General features: G+C 36.2%; 3 protein-coding genes and 1 long non-coding RNA gene across 4 annotated transcripts in view; 2 read left to right on the top strand and 2 right to left on the bottom strand.

Moving 5' to 3' along the window:
* The window catches only part of LOC145905567 (F-actin-uncapping protein LRRC16A-like), a 29919-nt gene extending 29189 nt beyond the window's left edge, over window positions 1-730 (top strand). Inside the window, exon 43 of the mRNA XM_082992803.1 lies at window positions 126-730. Within this exon, the coding sequence (XP_082848929.1) occupies window positions 126-136 (11 nt within the window). The 3' untranslated portion in view covers window positions 137-730. The remainder of the gene's footprint in view (window positions 1-125) is intronic.
* Window positions 731-1197: 467 nt separating this feature from the next.
* Window positions 1198-6510, bottom strand: LOC145907083 (sodium-coupled monocarboxylate transporter 2-like). Its single transcript, XM_082994518.1, has 13 exons — window positions 6371-6510; window positions 6208-6311; window positions 5721-5909; window positions 5416-5481; window positions 5229-5348; window positions 5020-5174; window positions 4355-4495; window positions 2850-3068; window positions 2346-2458; window positions 2075-2232; window positions 1766-1980; window positions 1453-1556; window positions 1198-1391 (listed from the first exon to the last, which is right to left on the bottom strand). Exons 1-13 carry the CDS (start codon window positions 6423-6425, stop codon window positions 1198-1200), a joined length of 1833 nt encoding a protein of 610 aa, XP_082850644.1. The 5' UTR covers window positions 6426-6510.
* Window positions 6511-8654: 2144 nt separating this feature from the next.
* Window positions 8655-9917, top strand: LOC145906638 (uncharacterized). The gene is made up of 3 exons (XR_014402843.1): window positions 8655-8693; window positions 8956-9045; window positions 9313-9917. It is a non-coding gene; the product is annotated as an uncharacterized LOC145906638 (long non-coding RNA).
* A 435-nt stretch (window positions 9918-10352) lies between these two features.
* LOC145907082 (sodium-coupled monocarboxylate transporter 1-like) lies at window positions 10353-15892 on the bottom strand. The gene is made up of 13 exons (XM_082994517.1): window positions 15777-15892; window positions 15613-15716; window positions 15116-15304; window positions 14808-14873; window positions 14621-14740; window positions 14413-14567; window positions 13284-13424; window positions 12003-12221; window positions 11500-11612; window positions 11231-11388; window positions 10922-11136; window positions 10638-10741; window positions 10353-10576 (listed from the first exon to the last, which is right to left on the bottom strand). Exons 1-13 carry the CDS (start codon window positions 15829-15831, stop codon window positions 10353-10355), a joined length of 1863 nt encoding a protein of 620 aa, XP_082850643.1. The 5' UTR covers window positions 15832-15892.
* Between the last annotated feature and the right edge of the window lie 1020 nt (window positions 15893-16912).

Here is a 16912-nt window from a genome sequence, read left to right as displayed (position 1 = left end):
TTCAAGACAAACAATATAGCCTATATAACTGATCTGGTATTTATTTGTATTGTTTGTCTAGAAAATTATCTAATGTTCTTTATGTCGATATGTGTATGATTGTAAAACATTTTATCACTTTTCAGATAAGCACTGAATCGATCATTCCTAATTGCTCTCTGTTGGGCTCTGGTGGCAAAATTGTTGCGGTGTTTTCTATCACACGGGGGCGCTGTGACTTGGCTTCACCGCTATTTTGTGGATCACAAAAACGAGAGTTCACCCTGAATAACAACATAAGTCTTGCACCAAAAATGATCAGGGAGTTTCTGTTTCAAAACGAGTTCTGTTCTTGTGATGTTTTTAAATTTTTCCCATAACGCGTCCACAAATGCATATTTTTCGTATTTTTTTGCTTCGCTTTTTGCCAACGAGCAACATTTTTATTTGTGTTTGTTACTTAAGTTCATTTATTTTGGGTTTAGAAAACCTAGAAGCACAACTCAAAAAAACGGTAACTTAAAAAAATTTTGTTTAACTTTTTTGGACTTCATGGATGCGAATGCTCCTTTTGCGTTTGGAGAAGAATTTTTCCTTTCTTATTAAAACCAAACTTGAGTATAAATGATGTTGAATCCCCAAAGGAAAGGTTTTAATGTTAAGTCTTGTACAAAAGTAAGTTAGTCATTGTAAAACATATTTTGCCTTTTCGAAAGTTTCTGTTCTTATTCGAAAGCACTTATAATTTTGCCACTGTTTATTAACTGCTTTGCGTTTGGCGACAAAAACGCGACACTGGCACACTTGTAAATTACCCGAAAATCGCAAACGAGCGTTTTATTGTATAGGAGGCCTTGCAAGTCTAATGATAGATCAGGTTTAATCGAGAAAAGTATAATTGTCACATTATTTCTGCTTATTGTATTTGCGTCACAATGAAATTGCGATTGAATCGTGTGTTTTTGCGTCGTCATATCTCCCCAAGTCTTAACAAATATTATTCCAATTTGTTTATTTTTTGAGACCATGCAGTAGCGTTTAATTCAAGAATAAATCTTCTTTGTATTCTGAACACTTGTTTCTTGTGTTATTAACACCAATAGACGAAAGAATTTTCAAAAAAAAATTATATGCTTTTCAATTTATATTAATCTACATGGAATTCACTGACTTCTTGCTAAAACAAAGTTAAAGTTGGCAGGGTGAGTTTATCTCTGATTAAAAATGCGCATTTCTGTGGCTGATTGCATTCACAGGGAAGAGGTCTTCCAATTCGTTGGCTATAATCTTAATATTAGCGGACTCCTCAGGTACCCCAAAGCGAAAAAACTTTCGCCAACTCAGCGGAAAATACTTGTTGCTGACGAGTGGAACGAAGAGTCTGGGATTCATTTCTTCGGCTTTGCTTGGACCTTTTAGTTCAAAAACAAAGTGGTTTGTTTATGTTTATAAAGATCGGCATTACATAGTTACCTGTAATGAAGGATACAACCATGGCCACAAAAATTGCTACAACAATTGCAATGAGTGAATAATAATTAAAAGTCACAGCAAATAGTGTCTCCTGGAGGAAAGTCCTAAAAATGTGTTTGCTTAGTATTACCAAAACACCCACGAGCAAATAGCCCACTTATGATTTCTATCAGACTACTGCTGAACATTGTTGGTGTATTGACATTTTGCAAATGGTTTTAGTGAATAACGAAATAGTAATTTTCAGTGTCAAACAGTGTTTAGGAAACTATGAATCACTTTTTTAATCGGAATAATTTAAACCACTTCTTACCTTTCTTCAGCTTGTGTGCTTAAGGTTGAAACTTTTGTTGTTAATTCGTATTCTGTTTTGTTTTCGTAAAATGTTTGATTATAATTCGAAAAACTGCACATGTCCGTTGAGGTGGGAATAAAAGAATATTTTTCAGGCGGTCTTCCGTAAAATGAAGCACTCAGAGCAACCCAAGCCATAAAGATCGTACTCACAGCTTGTCCAATAAACGCTCCCTAATACAAATAATTGTACGTTGATGTTGTCATCACTGTAGTTTTTATATTTATTTGCGTTACTTATTAGTTACGAAAGAGATTTACTATTCACCAAAGTTGTGCACCAAGGAAAATATATTCCAAGGGTAAAGACGGCAAAAATTGGGCCGCCCAGGCAACCAAAAACAACAAAACCAAGCTGAAACACGGTTGTATCAATATATTCCATGCTAAACGTGAATCCCATGACGAAAATCCCGAAGGTTAGAACTGCAAAACAAACAAGAGTATTGTGAACCTATCATTTATGTTAAATATTATACGAGGCGCATATGTGCTAAAATTGTGTAACTGCATGACTGCTGGAGATTATTTGTTGACACCTGTTATTTTGCTGATTTTTGTTTGGGACACTTCGGTGGTGCGTGGAATGTTGGGTAATATAAAGTCTTCCATTATCAAAGAACCACAGGAGTTTATTCCGGATGAAACAGTGCTGCGCAATTAATACAAAAGTAACAAGATAAGTTGTTATTTAGTTAAAAATATATTGGACAGACCAGGAAACTCATTTTACACATAAGGTTTCACAAGGCAGATTTGAAGTTACATCTAGCTGTTTAAACTGACAGGCTGTAGTAATCCACTAAGTTGCCTTTATTTGTTATTTGATAGCATATAGATGACTTTTAAAAGTATCAGCACCTCTAAAGAGAAAGGTGTCGTGGCCTTTTTTTTCAGAAATCACCTGAGATTGTGGTCTTTCTTATTCGGCGTACATTAATTCATATTGTGACAAAAACCGGTGCCTTGATTAGTTTTGTTAAATTTTGTATTTAAAGGTCAACCATTTTGTTACGTAGTCAAGTTTGAAATACAGCACCAACCTCATTACACCACTAAATGCAGCAGACACAAACAATCCCGCCAACCCTGGATAATTTTGGAAAACCAACATGACCATATAAGGCATTAGTTGATCGGGTTTGTCAACTAAACCTGCTTTTACCGGATCACATCCTTCAAAGTAAGCATACATGACGCAACCGGTCAAAGCAGACAAGAGATAAAAACCACAAGTTGGAATGGTTGATATAAACACGGCTCTAAAAAGATTTTGTTTAGTTAAATTTGTGGCTTTTTTGGTTGCAGCTTTGTGACAAAAGCGATACGCAATGACCGCTTAAAGTAAATGTTTTCAAGAAATGCACCGCTTCAATATAATTTGTTTTGGAACGTGTTTGAATTTCAAGCGCAAGTTGCCTTTAAAATGTGGAAATCATTTTACACGAAATAATTGTGGAATAGAACAGGAACAAGTTTGTGACAAAGTGGCCCTCATTCACACATTGCCTTGAAACCAACGAAACCAGTATAAGGTAGGAATTAAGCTGTTACAATAAAATTTCTTCAGATTGATGTCAGGTAGTTTATTAGAAATGCTAGAAGAATCGATTCCGCCTATACAAGCATCAGTTTATTGCATTATAAACCACTAAAAGCTATACTTGAATTAACAAAGCATATAAATAAAACTGAAATTGAATGCTGTTCCAAAAAACTATACAAACTGCAGTGGAATATTCACTAACGTCAAATAAACTCCGTCTATCTAACTCCTTTTGGTTTATTTAGCGCCAATAAGTATTCGCCACAATCACACCACTAAGGTATTTTTCGCAGTATCAATTATGATTAGAAATAGTAGGAACATTAGATTGCGTCACCATAAAGGTGATGTTAAAGCTATGACATTACACAAAAAATCACGTCAATATGACATCACTAAACGAAGAAACGCACGATCCCGGAGTAATGTTGCTGCCGTACCTCTTGGTTTGCCAATATACAGAGATAAAATGGTTTGTAAATTTGGTTTGTGACGTCACAGTGACCGTTTTGTTTGTGATGTCATAGCTTGCCCTGGCCCTTGTGGCAACGTAATTTAGGGGGTTCTTCAATTTTTTGCAACTATTCGGTATTTTCAATATAAGGCACTTTTCCTATGCAAACAAAGCCTTTTTCTGATGCGACTTCCTTGCATAACGCTACAGCAAAACTGGTTTACAACTTTTGACCGTTGTTACTTTTACTACAATTTTCTATTTTATTAAGTTGTCGTTGAACCGAAAAACTTTAGAAATTTGTTTGTTGTGGATTTACCTTTAATTTTACGCGAAGTTACTATGACTGTGTCGCATACACTTTAAGTCACGTGTCTACTAATCTTTAAACTCCCAGCCAAATCAGCTTTTTATTTTTGCCTAGTTGCTTGACACAGCAGTTGGGGACGTTATGAGTAAGTTTATTTCTAATAACCTAGCTGACATTATATTCTCAAGCATTTCGTGTCATGTAAAAGAATATAAGAATTTGCTCCATCACCACTTACATTTGCGATTCCCTTACAGACTTGCAAGACAAGTAGCGTTGTGTAGATGCTTGATTGATGCAGGTTATTCTACAGAAGGACACTGTTTGACCAATCACAATCGCCCATATTGTATAGGGAAAAGTAGGATCAAATCTAAAGCTGCAAGTGTAAAATAAAATGAATGTAGTAAATTACATACATAGGTTTAATAATCGAAGAGTCAAACAAGTCGATGAAAGCTGCTAGTTTTGAGTTTTTTAACCCGTGTGGGCAACAATTTCGAAATCATTTCCTAAGTTGTGATTTTAAAAGATTTTCTGACCACACCTATTCAAATAGAATATTAAAAGCACATCAAGACTCATTACAGCAGCCTCAACATTACACAGGCAGAACAATGAGAATGTAGGTGGTTATTACGTCACAAGACGTTGACAACAATATCACTGTGGTGGCGGGAAATAATTATTTCGTGCTGGGGAGCGTATCGTCCGCAGCACAGTGTACGCGTGCACATTTCCGTAATTTGCGAATATAGTTCGCATTCTAAAAATCGTAAGTGATCTAAAATGCGTGAGTCGCCTTTCCAAAATAAAGTATCTTCGACGTGTCCAAAGTTCACGGAGTGATTAGAATGTTAAATACCAAATACAACACATCCAACACTATGGCAAAAGGCTTACTTTGTTGCAGTTTGCCTGTTTCCCCTTTCCAGAGCTTCCCACACCCGACCAAACCCACCAACATCTATTGTAGATTTAACGAGCGCCATTAATGCACCAGCAAACATAACAAAATATTGGATGGTGTCCGTCCAAACAACAGCCTTCATTCCTCCCTGAGAAGGAAAAAGCTACAAACCCCCAAAAAAGTCGCACAAACAAAAACTTACCAAGGTTGTATAAACAATGCAGACTATGCTGGTCAAAAATATTGTCCATTTTAATCCAATTGGAGTAACCGCACTAAAGGCGAGAGAAGGTATATAGATGGCTACGCTGTAGTAAAAGATCTGCCCATACAAAATACAGCAATGCGTTTAGTTAATTATGACATTTACCACAAAAAATGTTTCTTACTAATGAAAAGATTGAAATGCAAGAAGCAAGCAGTCTCATCTTTCTGTTAAATCTCATTTCTAAATACTGAAGAAGAGATAAGGAAGAGAGAATTAATGAAGGTTATACACCGTCTTGAACTTCAAAGTAGGTTTTAAAATATTTGCGAACTGCCATAGAAAATAATATTTATTTCACAGCATTATCATCTGCAGGTTTTGTTGTTCAACTAAACTTATACGCATTATAGGATGATATGACAAAGCGTGCACAAAATGCATGGAAATTGCATTTTGAACATTGTTATACCTGTAATACTGCCTTACCTTATATATGGAGTCCAGTCGAAGTTTATGAACCAATGGAATATAATAAACACATGCAATAAAGTTACCAGCTGCAGCAGGGAACGCATACCATATCAATATACTCCCATATCCATAAGCCTCGGTGGGAAAACCAATCACTGTGATGGCTGATATAAAAGTGACCGAAATTGATAATCCCACAGGAATCTGAAAATATGGAGGTTTGTTGTGTTTACTGATCTGAACTAAAATATACTAATGTCTTGAGAAATGTGAAAAATGACTACAGGAATCACCCTATGCAGTTCAGGAATATAATGTACCAATGACGTTATAATTGATCCATTAAAAACTTCTTGTGAAATTACCAGATATTTCAATACGTATATAAATGCGCTACAAACGCTTTCGTTTCATAAAACACCTTAGAAAAAGTGTCTCCGCCACACTTCCAACAATGCAAATCACTTATTGGCTCTATAGGCCGAGCGTTTAAATTACTTACATAGGACATTCTGCGACCACCGAAGTAATAGTTATCTGTGTTCGTTTTGTTTCGATCCCTGAATGCGTGGAACAGTCCAATTGCCAAAGACACGGCGAGCAAAACTAAAAATACAAACATGTTGAAAATTGAAAGTCTTGTGCTGATGACTTTTTTCACATACTTGCAAAAACGATGAGGTCGGTCGTTCCCAAAACCATCGCTTCCGTATTAAACATGATTATTACTTCACTTAACTTACTGCAAGCTTAATTGTTAAAGTTTCGGTGACAATGTCAATCTACAACAACATATACATTATATTTATTTCGTCTTGTTTGTAGCTGCATATACGCCTGTAAAATTTTACGCTTTTGTAGCAAACCGTAAATCCCGACAGCAATATGTCATAAAACAGATGGGATATCCTAGCGAAACCGAAGGGTGATTGATCCCATTGTTACAATTGCGTTATTTCCTGGTTGCTCTTTTCTCTTTTTTGCAGGCATCGAATGACTGCTATATGACGTAAATAAAATGCCGGCTTGGGAAATTTTGATAGTAAACAGGTATAAGAAAGAATATTGTCACAACGGAAAATCATCATGTACTTCGATCGAGTTCGTCATAAAATATTCACGGTTTACTCATTTGGAATGTTGAATGGTGATAAAAAGTTTAGTCAGACATGCTTGTAAAGTATACCAAAGATGCTGTAAAGGGTATTATTCCTGCATAAATACAGGAACCCTTTCGCATAAAGTTATTTGTGAACAATGTGTTAGAGCAAAATACAAAAAGCACTTCCGAAGTCACTTTAAAGCAGCCAGGGTGTCGATTTATGCCTTTTCGCCACTCACACGCGACGACGCTGGTCGACACGCGACGCCACTGTTCGACACAGGCGGCGTGAATACATTTTAAGTTACCAGTATATAGTACCACGAACAGGTCAACGCTATTGTTATCAACCAAAGTCCGTAAATTGAATTACTATAGTTACTCAATTTAGCCTAACGTATCGCCAATCTTGCAACATTCACATCGATCTTACTAAGTTTATTTTTTCAAAGATTGGACGGCAAGGATTCTCCTTTTAACATGTAGTGTCAATTTTTTTTGCCTGTGCTAGTATAAGTCGTTTAATTTCAAAACGCAAACAACTTTTTGGGAAGAAATTTGTAATTCGAGTCACTATCAAACAACAGCTTTTAACTGAACGGTTACGTAGTGTTGAAAACTTATGGCAGTGTCGGTTGGGATCCCCACCCAAAATAAATTTGACTGTTTAGATTGCTAAAAAAACGCAACCGCAATAAATTTTTGGACAAAATCCATGCAAAAACCAACCAACCAACACTTGCTTTAACGTTTAGTGAATAAGCGCGTTAAGCCTAAAACTAACTATTGTTTCCATACATAGAGCATTGTTACCGAACACGTGGCATTGTTACTGAACAAGTACCATTTTTCGTTCAATCGGACCTTAAAAAGAGACATAGCAGCCTACCTACAACATGCAAGGTTTTTAATTGTTTTGTGGTTATTTTAACGTGTATTCCAAATTTATGCAAATATCTGTAATCGAAATTAGCCATGCGTTAGTTACCAGATACGACATTTTTACTATTCGACACGCTCGACAATTTTTCCCAAATGTTCGGCACGCAAAAAAAAAATATTTACACATAAAAAGTGTATGTTAAAAATTGTGAAAAGACATCCAGTTTTTGAGGAAATTTGAAACTTTAAAGGAGACCGAAAGTTGGCATTAAACAGAAAATTTTTCTATAAACGATCAAAATATTCATAAAAATTGAATCTCAGACTGAGGCGTTATTTGCCGAAGATTCATCATACGCTGCCATCTATCGCCTGAAGTGCATCATTTGTCCCAGGCACAACAGTAACTAATTGACAATATAATTGTACGCGAAATAAAAATAAAACCATATCCAGCACCGGCAAATATAACAGAACATAACTCTCTATTTACACAACTAACATACCGAAACAATCCTAACATTGTTTCTACCCACGCAGTAAGTTTTCTACCATTATGAACCATCTGCTAATACTTTAAGCCTGGCTTTATCCACAGCCACAATGTTACAACTTTCATGCGATCTGCATTCAACCTTACGTGGAAGCTTTTGAATTCTCAATGAAAAATAATTAGCGACATCAAAACAAATTTAAATTACTTATTTTAAACGATTAAAATGACTGCAAAATGTTAAAAAAGAGTCAGTAACCAAGCTGCCCTGAAGAGACGTAATGGGTTAAAACAGTTCTCCTACATGCAGTTTACTATAATAATAAACATTTGCACCATCCGTACTGTTTAGTTTGCTTACCGCAGGTAATTCTGCTTTGATCAGGTAATTCTGCTTTGGCATGTCATCTGCATGTGACGTGGTAATTTGTTTGTGATGTAATAATTGATTGTTGTCTTTGCTGATGCGACGCAGGTCATTTAAAAGACGCCAAGGCAAGGCCAAAGTCAGGTAAATGCTTCGCATTTTAATTTTAATTATTGATATTTATATTTGCATGAGGTATGGTTGGTCAACATGCCTTTCTCTTGTACTGCAGCAATAAGTCTTCTATATCAAGAATTTTTTATTTGTTGAGAATGTGTTACGTAGTCGCTAGTAGATGCAGACACGTATAAAATACCATGACTTAAAAATTAGTGCGGCGTAATTTTTTGAAACAATTAAATTACGATCTGCAACCGCAATAAATCTCACAAATTAAACGTTGTAGAATTCCTGGATACGTCATCGGGATCAGATTCGTTTGTAAGAAATCGCGCAGCTTCTTTGGGGAAGTCAAAAAGCGTGAAGGAGACCAAAGGTTGGTATAAACTGAATAAAATGATCAATTTAAGAGCGCATATATTCATCCCCGGCGGAAGGTTTTTTGACCTGGTGCTTTGGATCCGTGCTGTCTTAGCCACAATTATACCTTAGGGGCATAACTTCGGGCTTTATAAATCTTCAAGACAAACAATATAGCCTATATAACTGATCTGGTATTTATTTGTATTGTTTGTCTAGAAAATTATCTAATGTTCTTTATGTCGATATGTGTATGATTGTAAAACATTTTATCACTTTTCAGATAAGCACTGAATCGATCATTCCTAATTGCTCTCTGTTGGGCTCTGGTGGCAAAATTGTTGCGGTGTTTTCTATCACACGGGGGCGCTGTGACTTGGCTTCACCGCTATTTTGTGGATCACAAAAACGAGAGTTCACCCTGAATAACAACATAAGTCTTGCACCAAAAATGATCAGGGAGTTTCTGTTTCAAAACGAGTTCTGTTCTTGTGATGTTTTTAAATTTTTCCCATAACGCGTCCACAAATGCATATTTTTCGTATTTTTTTGCTTCGCTTTTTGCCAACGAGCAACATTTTTATTTGTGTTTGTTACTTAAGTTCATTTATTTTGGGTTTAGAAAACCTAGAAGCACAACTCAAAAAAACGGTAACTTAAAAAAATTTTGTTTAACTTTTTTGGACTTCATGGATGCGAATGCTCCTTTTGCGTTTGGAGAAGAATTTTTCCTTTCTTATTAAAACCAAACTTGAGTATAAATGATGTTGAATCCCCAAAGGAAAGGTTTTAATGTTAAGTCTTGTACAAAAGTAAGTTAGTCATTGTAAAACATATTTTGCCTTTTCGAAAGTTTCTGTTCTTATTCGAAAGCACTTATAATTTTGCCACTGTTTATTAACTGCTTTGCGTTTGGCGACAAAAACGCGACACTGGCACACTTGTAAATTACCCGAAAATCGCAAACGAGCGTTTTATTGTATAGGAGGCCTTGCAAGTCTAATGATAGATCAGGTTTAATCGAGAAAAGTATAATTGTCACATTATTTCTGCTTATTGTATTTGCGTCACAATGAAATTGCGATTGAATCGTGTGTTTTTGCGTCGTCATATCTCCCCAAGTCTTAACAAATATTATTCCAATTTGTTTATTTTTTGAGACCATGCAGTAGCGTTTAATTCAAGAATAAATCTTCTTTGTATTCTGAACACTTGTTTCTTGTGTTATTAACACCAATAGACGAAAGTATTATCAAAAAAATTATATGCTTTTCAATTTATATTAATCTACATGGAATTCACTGACTTCTTGCTAAAACAAAGTTAAAGTTGGCAGGGTGAGTTTATCTCTGATTGAAAATGCGCATTTCTATGGCTGATTGCATTCACAGCGAAGAGGTCTTCCAATTCGTTGGCTATAATCTTAATATCAGCGGACTCCTCAGGTACCCCAAAGCGAAAAAACTTTCGCAAACTCAGCGGAAAATGCTTGTTGCTGACGAGTGGAACAAAAAGTCTGGGATTCATTTCTTCGGCTTTGTTTGGAGCTTTTAGTTCAAAAACAAAGTGGTTTGTTTATGTTTATAAAGATCGGCATTACATAGTTACCTGTAATGAAGGATACAACCATGGCCACAACAATTGCTACAACAGTTGCAATGAGTGAATAATAAAGGAAAGTCACAGCAAATAGTGTCTCCTGGAGGAAAGTCCTAAAAATGTGTTTGCTTAGTATTACCCAAACACCCTAATTACACGAGCAAATAGCCTACTTATGATTTCTATCAGACTATTGCTGAACATTGTTGGTATATTGACATTTTGCAAATGGTTATAGTGAATAACGAAATAGTAATTGTCAGTGTCTTTGTATAATCGGAATAACTTCTTACCTTTCTTCAGCTTGTGTGCTCAAGGTTGAAACTTTTGTTGTTAATTCGTATTCTGTTTTGTTTTCGTAAAATGTTTGATTATAATTCGAAAAACTGCACATGTCCGTTGAGGTGGGAATAAAAGAATATTTTTCAGGCGGTCTTCCGTAAAATGAAGCACTCAGAGCAACCCAAGCCATAAAGATCGTACTCACAGCTTGTCCAATAAACGCTCCCTAATACAAATAATTGTACGTTGATGTTGTCATCACTGTAGTTTTTACATTTGTTTGTGTTACTTATTAGTAACTAAAGAGATTTACTATTCACCAAAGTTGTGCACCAAGGAAAATATATTCCAAGGGTAAAGACGGCAAAAATTGGGCCGCCCAGGCAACCAAAAACAACAAAACCAAGCTGAAACACGGTTGTATCAATATATTCCATGCTAAACGTGAATCCCATGACCAAAATCCCGTAGGTTAGAACTGCAAAACAAACAAGAGTATTGTGAACCTATCAGTTAGTTAAATTATTGTACGAGGCGCATGTGCGAAAATTGTGTAACTGCATGACTGCTGGAGATTATTTGTTGACACCTGTTATTTTGCTGATTTTTATTTGGGACACTTCGGTCGTGCGTGGAATGTTGGGTAATATAAAGTCTTCCATTATCAAAGAACCACAGGAGTTTATTCCGGATGAAACAGTGCTGCGCAATTAAAACAAAAGTAACAAGATAAGTGGTTATTTAGTTTAAAATAGATTGGACAGATCAGGAAACTCATTTCAGACATAAGGTTTTACAAGGCAGATTTGAAGTTACATCTAGCTGTTTAAACTGACAGGCTGTAGTAATCCACTAAGTTGTCTTTATTTGATAGCATATAGATGACTTATAAAAGTATCAGCACCTCTGAAGAGAAAGGTGTCGTGGCCTTTTTTTTCAGAAATCACCTGAGATTGTGGTCTTTCTTATTCCGGTGAAAATTAATTCATATTGAGACAAAAACCGGTGCCTTGATTAGTTTTGTCAAATTTTGTATTTAAAGGTCAACTATTTTGTTACGTAGCCTGGTCAAGTTTGAAATACAGCACCAACCTCATTGCACCACTGAATGCAGCGGAAACAAACAATCCCGCCAACCCTGGATAATTTTGGAAAACCAACATGACCATATAAGGCATTAGTTGATCGGGTTTGTCAACTAAACCTGCTTTTACCGGATCACATCCTTCAAAGTAAGCATACATGACGCAACCGGTCAAAGTAGCCAAGAGATAAAACCCACAAGTTGGAATGGTTGATATAAACACGGCTCTAAAAAGATTTAGTTTAATTTTTTTTTTTCTTATTTAGTTGCAGCTTTGTGACAAAAGCGATATCCAATGACCGCTTAATATTTTAAGAAATACACCGCTTTAATACAATTTGTTTTGGAACGTGTTTGCATTTCAAGCGCAAGTTGCCGTTCAAATGTGGAAACCATTTTTCACGAAATAATTGTGGAATAGAAGAGGAACAAGTTTGTGACAAACCGGCCCTCAATTATACATTGCCTTAAAACCAACGTAAACAGTATAATGTAGGAATTAAGCTGTTACAATGAAAATTCTTCAGATTGATGTCAGGTATTTATTAGAAATGCTAGAAGAATCGATTATTATTTGTAACTAGAAATAGTAGGAACATTAGATTACGTCACCACAAAGGTGAGGTTAAAGTTATAACATGACACCAAAAATCAGGTCAATATGACATCACTAAGCGAAGAAACGCACGATCCCGAAGTAATGTTGCTGCTGTACCTCTTGGTTTGCCAATATACAGAGATAAAATAGTTTTGTAACTTTGGTTTGTGACGTCACAGTGACCTATTTTTTTGTGATGTCACAGCTTGCCCTGGCCTTTGTGGTAACGTAATTTGGGGGGTTCTTCTATTTTTTGCAACCATTCGGTATCTTTAATATTAGGCGCTTTTCCTATGCAAACAAACCCTTTTTTCTGATGCGACTCCCTTACATAACGCTACAGCAAAACTGGTTTACAACTTTTGACCGTTGCTCTCCCAGCCAAATCAGCTTTTTATTATTTCCAAGTGGCCTAGTTGCTTGACACAGCAGTTGGGGACGCTGTGCTTCTATCTGTTTTATTTATTTGATTTATTTATTCACGTAGCTTATAGCTTTTTTTTATGCATTTTTCTTATATTTTTTTATGCATTTTTCTTATATTTTTATGAATTTGAGATAACTGATGATGTGTATGCAGATGAATTAAAGTTTTCGAGTAAGTTTGTTTCTAATAACCTAGCTGACATTATATTCTCAAGCATTTCGTGTCATGTAAAAGAATATAAGAATTTGCTCCATCACCACTTACATTTGAGATTCCCTTACAGACTTGCAAGACAAGTAGCGTTGTGTAGATGCTTGATTGATGCAGGTTATTCTACAGAAGGACACTGTTTGACCAATCACAATCGCCCATATTGTATAGGGAAAAGTAGGATCAAATCTAAAGCTGCAAATGTAAAATAAAATGAATGCAGTAAATTACGTACATAGGTATAATAAACGGGGTCTAGAGGCAAACAAGTCGATGAAATCTGCTAGTTTTGAGTTTTAACCCGTGTGGGCAACTCGGAACGGGCAAGTTCCTTCGGAAAAGGACACGCTCTTAGTGCCAGAAGATTTTAAGGCAACGCACTTGGAGCTGGTATGTTCCGCTTAGTGCATTGTTTTCCAACCGGTGGTACGCGACGGCATTCAGTGTGTAGAATTCGAGCCCTTTCTCAATACCACCTTACAGTTCTTTAACTGGTAACATATGGTCGGTCAAGTTTTAATATGCACGTTTATTCCGGCAATTTCGAAATCATTTCCTAAGTCGTGATTTTAAAAGATTTTCCGACCACACCTATTCAAATAGAATATTAAAAGCACATAAAGACTCATTACAGCAGCCTCAACATTACACCCGCTTAAACGAAATAGTAGGTGCTTATTTCGTCACAAGACGTCGACAACAATATCACTGTGGGTGCGGGAAATAATTATTTCGTGCTGGGGAGCGTATCGTCCGCAACACAGTGTACGCGTGCACATTTCCGTAATTTGCGAATATAGTTCGCATTCTAAAAATCGTAAGTGATCTAAAATGCTTGCTACTTCATTCCCTAGGTTACTTTGTAACACTCAACTAGGTGGTTCGCAAAATTGTTTTACCTCCAAGTGGTACGCAACCACAAACATGTTGGGAATCACTGACTTAGTGGATTGCTTCGGAACAACTCAGTTGATTAACAGTCCTAGTATTACAACAAGGGTCTTTTTGCGGATGAAACATTGCGGGTGGAAAGAACATATGTTATTTGAATACTTATGAATCGAAACTTTCACGTGAGTCGCCTTTCCAAAATAAAGTATCTTCGACGTGTCCAAAGTTCACGGAGTGATTAGAATGTTAAATACGAAATACAACACATCCAACACTATGGCAAAAGGTTTACTTTGTTGCAGTTTGCCTGTTTCCCCTTTCCAGAGCTTCCCACACCCGACCAAACCCACCAACATCTATTGTAGATTTAACGAACGCCATCAATGCACCAGCAAACATAACAAAATATTGGATGGTGTCGGTCCAAACAACAGCCTTCATTCCTCCCTGAGAAGGAAAAGCTACAAACACGACAAAAAATCGTACAAACAAAAACTTACCAAGGTTGTATAAACAATGCAGACTATGCTGGTCAAAAATATTGTCCATTTTAATCCAATTGGAGTAACCGCACTTAAGGCGAGAGAAGGTATATAGATGGCTACGCTGTAGTAAAAGATCTGCCCACACAAAATACAGCAATGCGTTTAGTTAATTATGACATTTACCACAAAAAATGTTTCTTACTAATGAAAAGATTGAAATGGAAGAAGCAAGCAGTCTCATCTTTCTGTTAAATCTCATTTCTAAATACTGAAGAAGAGATAAGGAAGAGAGAATTAATGAAGCTTATACAACGTCCTGAACTTCAAAGAAAGTTTTAAAATTTTTGCGAACTGCCATAGGAAATAATATTTATTTCACAGCATTTTCATCTGCAGGTTTGTTCAACTAAACTTATACGCATTATAGGATGATATGACAAAGCGTGCACAAAATGCATGGAAATTACATTTTAAACAGTTGCTATACCTTTAAATTTAATACTGTCTTACCTTATATATGGAGTCCAGTCGAAGTTTATGAACCAATGGAATATAATAGACACATGCAATAAAGTTACCAGCTGCAGCAGGGAACGCATACCATGTCAGTATACTTCCATATCCATAAGCCTCGGTGGGAAAACCAATCACTGTGATGGCTGATATAAAAGTGACCGAAATTGATAATCCCACAGGAATCTGAAAATATGGAGGTTTGTTGTGTTTACTGATCTGATCTAAAATATACTAATGTCTTGAGAAATGTGAAAAATGACTACAGGAATCACCCTATGCAGTTCAGGAATATAATGTACCAATGACGTTATAATTGATCCATTAAAAACTTCTTGTGTGGTGACGCAATTACCAGATATTTCAATACGTAAAAAATGCGCTACAAAAAACGCTTTTGTTTCATAAAACACCTTACAAAAAGTGTTTCCGCCACACTTCCAACAATGCAAATCACTTATTGGCTCTATAGGCCGAGCGTTTAAATTACTTACATAGGACATTCTGCGACCACCAAAGTAATAGTTATCTGTGTTCGTATTGTTTCGATCCCTGAATGCGTGGAACAGTCCAATTGACAAAGACACGGCGAGCAAAACTAAAAATACAAACATGTTGAAAATTGAAAGTCTTGTGCTGATGACTTTTTTTCACATACTTGCAAAAACGATGAGGTCGGTGGTTCCCAAAGCCATCGCTTCCGTATTAATCATGATTATTTCACTTAACTCACTGCAAGCTTAATTGTTAAAGTTTCGGTGACATTGTCAATCTACAACAACATATAATACATTATAATTATTTCGTCTTGTTTGTACCTGCATACACGCCTGTAAAATTTTATCGTATGCTCTTGTAGCAAACCGCAAATCCCGACAGCAATATGTCATAAAAACAGATGGGATATCCTGGCGAACCAGAAGGGAGATTGGTAGCTCTTCCTCCTTTTTGCAGGGATCGAATGACTGCTACATGACGTGAATCAAATGCCGGCTTGGGAAATTTTAATAGTAAACAGGTATAAGAAAGAATATTGTCCCAACGGAGTATTATCATGTACTTCGATCGAGTTCGTCATAAAATACACACAGCTATACTTTTGGTACACTGTTTTTGGTCCCGTCATGTCCTACTTTATAGAATTCCACGGAGCTGAAGTGCTATGAAAAAGTACAATAAAAACAATCACAGTTTGAACAGCATCGTAACAACATTTAACCCGTTTACATGGTCAAATTTGTACAAGAAAGTTTGCAAATATTTCGTTAGAAAACTCAAGTAAAGAATATTAAATGGTGATAAAAAGTTCTGACATGCTTGTAAAGTATACCAAAGATGCTGCAAAGAGTAATATTCCTGCATAAAGACAGGGAACCCTTTCGCATAAAGTTATTTGTGAACAATGTGCTACAGCAAAATACAAAAAGCAAACAATTTTCCCTGTACAATCAGTATGTTCGAATTGAATCGCAGACTTAGACGGTATTTGCCGAAGATTCAACATACGCCTCCACCATACGCTGCCATCAACAATCGTCCCTGGCACAACAGCAACTAATTAACAATATAGTTGTACGCGAAAGAAAATTAAATCATATCCAGCGCCCACAAATATTACAAAACGTAACTCTATGTTTACACAACTGACTTGCCGAAACATTCCCAACATTGTTTCTATCCGCGGTTTAAGTTTTCGACCTTAATTTTATGAACCATCTGCTTATACTTGAAGCCTGGCTTTACCAACAGCTACAGTGTTACAACTTTCGTGGGATCTGCATTCCACCTAACGTG

Source organism: Ascidia mentula, chromosome 6 (assembly GCF_947561715.1).
Source record: "Ascidia mentula chromosome 6, kaAscMent1.1, whole genome shotgun sequence".
NCBI classification, from domain to species: domain Eukaryota; kingdom Metazoa; phylum Chordata; class Ascidiacea; order Phlebobranchia; family Ascidiidae; genus Ascidia; species Ascidia mentula.
This window is presented reverse-complemented; position numbering and strand designations above follow the sequence as displayed.

Coding starts and splice junctions, on each gene's coding strand:
- LOC145907082 (XM_082994517.1), bottom strand. CDS start 15,831: ATGATTAATACGGAAGCGATGGCTTTGGGAACCACCGACCTCATCGTT. Junction 13,425..14,412: donor AACAGGCAAACTGCAACAAA/GTAAACCTTTTG, acceptor TTACATTTGCAG/CTTTAGATTTGATCCTACTT. Junction 11,613..12,002: donor GCATTCAGTGGTGCAATGAG/GTTGGTGCTGTA, acceptor TTAATTGCGCAG/CACTGTTTCATCCGGAATAA.
- LOC145907083 (XM_082994518.1), bottom strand. CDS start 6,425: ATGTTTAATACGGAAGCGATGGTTTTGGGAACGACCGACCTCATCGTT. Junction 3,069..4,354: donor TCTGTAAGGGAATCGCAAAT/GTAAGTGGTGAT, acceptor AAATCTTTTTAG/AGCCGTGTTTATATCAACCA. Junction 2,459..2,849: donor GCATTTAGTGGTGTAATGAG/GTTGGTGCTGTA, acceptor TTAATTGCGCAG/CACTGTTTCATCCGGAATAA.